We start from the raw sequence: 5922 nt of genomic DNA on the forward strand, positions 1-5922 counted from the left end.
AATTTTAAAACCTGCTTGGACATACGGAATACAGCTATGGGGAGTCAGCAGCAGATCTAATATTGTGACCATACTAAGAATCAAGTCGAAGACTCTAAGATGAGCATTGGTGCTCCATGGTATATTACGAACAGGAAAATTGATGAGGGCCTTCAAATGGAAACAGTAGAGGAAACAATTATGAAAAACAGTAGCCGATACCAAACTAGACTAAAGAGACATCCAAACGTACTAGATATCAATCTTCTGGACAATTGTCAAACAACACTGCGACTGAAGCGACACAAGCCACTGGATCTACCCTTGAGATTCAACAAATAACCAATAAATATAGGATAATCGCCAATAGGCGATGTCCAATTAAAATCTTGTCAACCACCAGATCATTTACTGAATGTTTTTATTATAGAATAGTAGTGAATAAAAAAGGACGATAAAAAAAATGCATTTGTAGAATATATGGTCTCATATTGGGTAATTGGTAAAAAAGTTTGCCGATCACAGATTTAAGGTAATAGTTGGTAAATGAAATGAATATAAAATTAAAACTCACTAGAAACAAAAACTTCTTGAAAAATATAAAAAAATAAATTTTAAATTGACAATTTAGTGTAAACATAACAATTTGTTTTATATATGATTAAAGAAATATTAGATGATTAAATTAAATATAAACAATTCAGGTTTATTAGATTTTAAATGTTTAGTTTTTAAGTAAACATTTGTTTATTTTAAAACCTCCTTTTAAGAGTTTTTGTTTAAATGTGAATTATTGTAAGAATCCGTCTAAACAACTTACTTACCATTTGCGGTTTTACTGTTACAAACATTAAATCTTTTACGATGTTTAATTACTAGAGTTGTAAAAGCATGAAAAAAAAATCTATTAACATGCCGACTAGATGTGAATACCATGTAAACGTAACCATATAATGAAATCATTTGAAGAACAACCACAAAAAAAAGCGACAAAGTTCAATACATATTTATCTTTATTTTTAATGAATGTTAATTTTTTTGATGGGCGTTAAAAATTATTACAGAAACCTCATCCTTTGTTATTGAAATTTCAACGTGCCTCAAGCACAGTGAGTTTCTTCGTTGCCCAACGGAACATGAGGTCAAAAACCACATATTGTCTACGCATAAATATGATTATACCGGACAAATTGCACTAACTCTAATGTCAAATAATGGAACGTACGTGTTGCGGCATATCCATTCGGAGGTTTTACAAGAGAACCTTTCGAATATACGTTATTTCCAAACTGGCTCATTAATTATAATCGGAAATAATTAAGTATGAAGTCGAGCAAAGGGAAGTCGAGTTCCATTCAAATTGTTGTTATGAATCAATCTCTTTGAATACCGCGACGTCGGGTCAAGTTCATTGAAAGTGAAACTGGATCAGTGAACTTTCTCTCTCCGTTTCTCTTGCTACAATTCCGAATGGTAACAAGAGAGATGCAACCATAAGTAATAGATATTTCGTTCGAAGCACTTAGCATAATATGCAAATTCTGCGAGTGGGATGATTTATATGTTACGTGGAAGTGTAGAAATATAATTTAAGTAGAAAAAAAAATGCGATGGGAATTAAGCCAATTGCCAGATTGCACGGGAATCGGTACTCATTACTATTATGATGATCATTATTATTATATCATTATTAGCAAATATATCAACAAAATCATTGCAAAACAATTATTTTGCGTACACGCGTGAAATCGATGCAATTCTGCGAAAATATACATACACAAATTAGTCAGATATTTTAACTGTAAAACTTTCTTAAACTGGTTTCCCTCCTCTGATTTATCATCTTGTCCTTAAAAGAAACCGCTTATATTTGGGTCTTTTCTTATACATACCTCGAAAAAATACCGTTATCTTAGGATTACTTCAACCCTGAAATAAGCAATTATAACTCATAAACATTTACTTTATAATTTCAAATTCTACAATTTCCTTTATTATAGCACCCCGAGATAATCAATTATAACCCATAAACGTTCATCATATTTTTCTTTACATTTCAAATACAATAATTTCCTCCGGAACTCGTGATTTTCATTCACGCAAAAAACATTGGATTCTCTTCAACGTTCGATAATTAAATTTTATTAACCATGATTTCATTGATTTATAGAAATATCTATTAACAAATGATCATCGAAATTACAACGAAAATCACTTTTATGAACGTGACTGAATAGAAAATCGTGCAACACTAAAGCATAATAGAGGCAGCAATTAATATCGTTGTTGTTTCTTGTGCTGGGTTTATGGGAGGCTATGCAATAACAAAAAAAAAAGTGAATGAATAGAAATAAAAAACGATTTTAGACTCACGTGCGTATTTTTATTAGATAAAATTCCATTATTACATGATTTGTCTTCAACTTGTTTACCGAAGTGCTATATAATGATCAATTATTATAGTAATTATCTCATAAAGGTCATGCAAATGCTGAGTTTTAGGAAAAATTGTTACATAATAAAATATTAGGTGATACTTGATTTGCTTTAATATGTGAACTTTTTGAATAATTAATAATAAGAGTGAATATCATAAGGAATAATAGTAATGCGCTAGTAAATACTGATATTATTAGAAGAAATAATATATTGGACGAAATCTAATTTTTGTTTATTAGCAATAAGGTAAATGGTTCATGTCTGAAACCGGACTAATCGAGGTTTAAATATGATTTGTGTATATTTTCTTTTGCTGATCGAGGTCGCAATAAAAAAATCCCTTAAAATCTATATTATAATTAACATATAAGAGAATTGCTTAAAGAAACGAATGATTGAAATTGTAATATATGTGTTTATAAGCTATAAAAATAAAAATAAAATTTCGCTAAATCTCATACATATTTTCTATTCGTAAAATAATAAGATGTCATCTCAATTGCATGTGTGTGTGACGTACAGATAGATTTGGATCTTTTATTTCTCGGAACTCTCTTTTAGTGACATTTAATTTTTTTTTATTAACTTTTCGCTCTTTAAAAATAGAAATTATTAAATTAACAATTCGAAATGGAGAATTTGAAAATAGACGTTTACGTTAACATTTACAGATTTTTCCCCCAATTTATTATTCAATAGTTTAAATATTAACAAGAAATATATGTAGAAAACATATTTATTGATTTCTGTTTGTGTTTAACTTATTTATTCTCTGTTTTTCGATATTCTCGTGTAAATTTAATTAAATGTGATAATAATAACAATATTTATTGCAACAGTAAAATTAAAGAAAAACTTACAATAATCAAAATAAAATATAAATTATTTTTGCTCTTAATTTCTTATAATATTGTTCATATTTTAGTAAACATTTATTATGTTAATAAATTTAAGATTACATTAACATTAAGATTACATTTATTGTTTAGTTGTTTAACAATTATCATTGATGAGAAATGTATAAAACATTATTTTCTGTTTAACTTTCTTGTTTATTTTCTGCTTTTGCGTCATTCAAATAAAATTAATTTTAATTTTATTATTCATTTATGATAATCTTGTTAAAAATTGAGTAAACTCTTTTATAGTAATGAAATAAATTACTTAAAGTGCGTACAAGGTTTTCTTTTAAATAAAAATATATCTAAGGCATACGTTTTTTGTTTATTTGAGTTGTTTATTCAATTATATGAATCTCATTTTATTAAACTATTATTTTTTTCTTTCATTTGCAATAAATTTTCTAAAAAAAAATATTCAATAAATTAAATAAATCTAAACAATAATTTGATCAAGTTTGTTTAATCAATTATTTAATAAATTGCGTAAAGTGATCAATGTAAGCTTTAATAAGATGAAAAGTTACACAAATATTACTACTAATTATTGCATCTCTAGTTTTGCTTAATTTTATTATGCCATTGATAATTTGCCTGAAATTAGGTAAGACTAAGGATTTTGCTCTTGTGTCGGGTGTAAAGTTAAGCAAGAGGTGGGATATTTTAGCGTCTCTGATCTCAAGAACTGTTGGTGGGGCTGCAACGAGAATTTGTATAAATATCTGCCGGATGGATTCAGGCGTCACACACAGTGATCACCATTTTTTATCAGTGTTTCGGATTATCTGATCGTAAAACACAAAACTACATCAAACACCATGAAGTTCATAGTAAGTCCTAATAACAATTTTTAAAACATAATTATTATTAAAACATAAATGCTTATAATAATTAACCAAGAAAAAACAATCAAAAATATAATAATCACGAAAATAATATAAAAAAATATATAGTAAAAACGAATAAATTGAATTAAAAAAAGATCAAGTTTGACCTATTTTTGCAATATTTGTTTTCATTGTAATATTTTGAATAGCTAAAGTATACGTATTTAGTAATACTTAATTATACTTGATTCTGATATATGTTGAAACAAATTAACATAGGTCAAAGATTATCTTTTGTTTATAAAAATAATTGATTAATTGATTTTCAAGTGTGAGAATTTGTAAAAGAGATGTAAAGCTAGTTAATCTATTAAAAAATATATTAATTATTATAATTATCATGAAATTGTTATAAATTATTCGTAACAAAAGCAATAATTAGAGATTATTTACAAATATTGCATTATTTAAACTTGTCAAGTAATTGAGAGAACTTGTTCTATATCGCGTATTGTGTAGCCTTGTTAAGAAAGTTCTTTCAATTGTATATATGTAGGTGGTTTCGACAATAATTTAAAACTTTTACTTTCAGATTTATTCTTTGGCTTTGTTCGGCGCAGTTTTGGCAGCCCCGCAAGGCCCGACGACTGAACCGGTTCCGATTTTGAAACAGGATCAGGAAGTCAATTATGACGGATCTTACAAATGGAAGTAAGTGCCTTCAGTATTCACTATAATATTAAACAATTGTAATCTATTATTAATAGTATATAATTTTTTTTGTATTCCTTAACGTTTGTTTCTTATAATTGGTTAAAAACAAGTGATGATCAGTTTATAATCAATAATAAATTTAAGTGGGGTTTTCCCAAACACCGATTATTTCAATTTGATTGACAAGTGACAGATGTAATATTATGTTGTTGTCGTAGTTACGAGACCGGAAATGGAATAGCGGCGGAGGAACAAGGTTTTTTGAAGAACGCCGGACAACCTGAGCTGGAGGCTCAAGTAGCTCAAGGTCAATTCCACTACACATCTCCCGAAGGACAACTGATCCAGCTCAGCTACATCGCCGATGAGAACGGTTTCCAGCCGCAAGGAGACCATCTTCCGACTCCTCCACCAATTCCAATCGCCATCCAAAAGGCTTTGGAATATCTCGCCTCTTTACCACCAACCCCATCCCCGAACAGGCGATAATCTGTTGTTTTAGTGAAATGTCCGCTAGCATTGAAGATTTGAGCAGACGCAGTTCGAAGCGCCATTTCTGCTTGCAATAGTATTTATTTTTTTCTAGTATCTAGATGATTTTTTGATATAGCAGTAGAATTACCAACAGCTTCTGCTTGCAATCAAGAATATCGCTTCGAATTACCTGCTTCCATTTTCCATAATTTTTATTTGATTTTATTTTTGTATATATATTCAGTAAATATAATATTTTTTGTACTTCTACCAAATAAATGAAATTTTATAAACAACACATTATTTTTTTATAATAACATTTTTCATTAATAATAGAAAATAGATATAAAAAACGTATATTACAGAATGTAAACAAATGTATATCTCTTGTAGAATTAGTCTCAACTGAAAAGTTAAAGTAACTGCTGAGTCTTAGAAGGAACCCCAAGTGTACAATATAGCATTAGCTGAAAAAAATACAACTAATTAATAAAGTTGTTTAAAATCATTTGGATTTACTTAATTCCTCAGAACTAAGACTCTAAAACGACAAATCCAAACAATATTTCAAGGTGTACAGAATTCCATCC

At 28.5% G+C, this 5922-nt stretch overlaps 1 protein-coding gene across 1 annotated transcript; it reads left to right on the forward strand.

Annotated features, from left to right (window-relative positions):
* Window positions 1-4079: 4079 nt before the first annotated feature.
* On the forward strand, window positions 4080-5547 carry LOC108566017 (endocuticle structural glycoprotein ABD-4-like). Its single transcript, XM_017925714.1, has 3 exons — window positions 4080-4147; window positions 4737-4855; window positions 5077-5547. Exons 1-3 carry the CDS (start codon window positions 4136-4138, stop codon window positions 5345-5347), a joined length of 402 nt encoding a protein of 133 aa, XP_017781203.1. The 5' UTR covers window positions 4080-4135; the 3' UTR covers window positions 5348-5547.
* The last annotated feature ends 375 nt before the right edge of the window (window positions 5548-5922 follow it).

Source organism: Nicrophorus vespilloides, unplaced genomic scaffold (genome assembly GCF_001412225.1).
Source record: "Nicrophorus vespilloides isolate i.1.1-1 unplaced genomic scaffold, Nicve_v1.0, whole genome shotgun sequence".
NCBI classification, from domain to species: Eukaryota; Metazoa; Arthropoda; class Insecta; order Coleoptera; family Silphidae; genus Nicrophorus; species Nicrophorus vespilloides.

What these genes read in the sequence shown, in the direction of transcription:
- LOC108566017 (XM_017925714.1), top strand. An exon ending in GACGGATCTTACAAATGGAA is followed by an intron (nt 4,856 to 5,076) that starts GTAAGTGCCTTC and finishes TTGTTGTCGTAG; the next exon opens with TTACGAGACCGGAAATGGAA.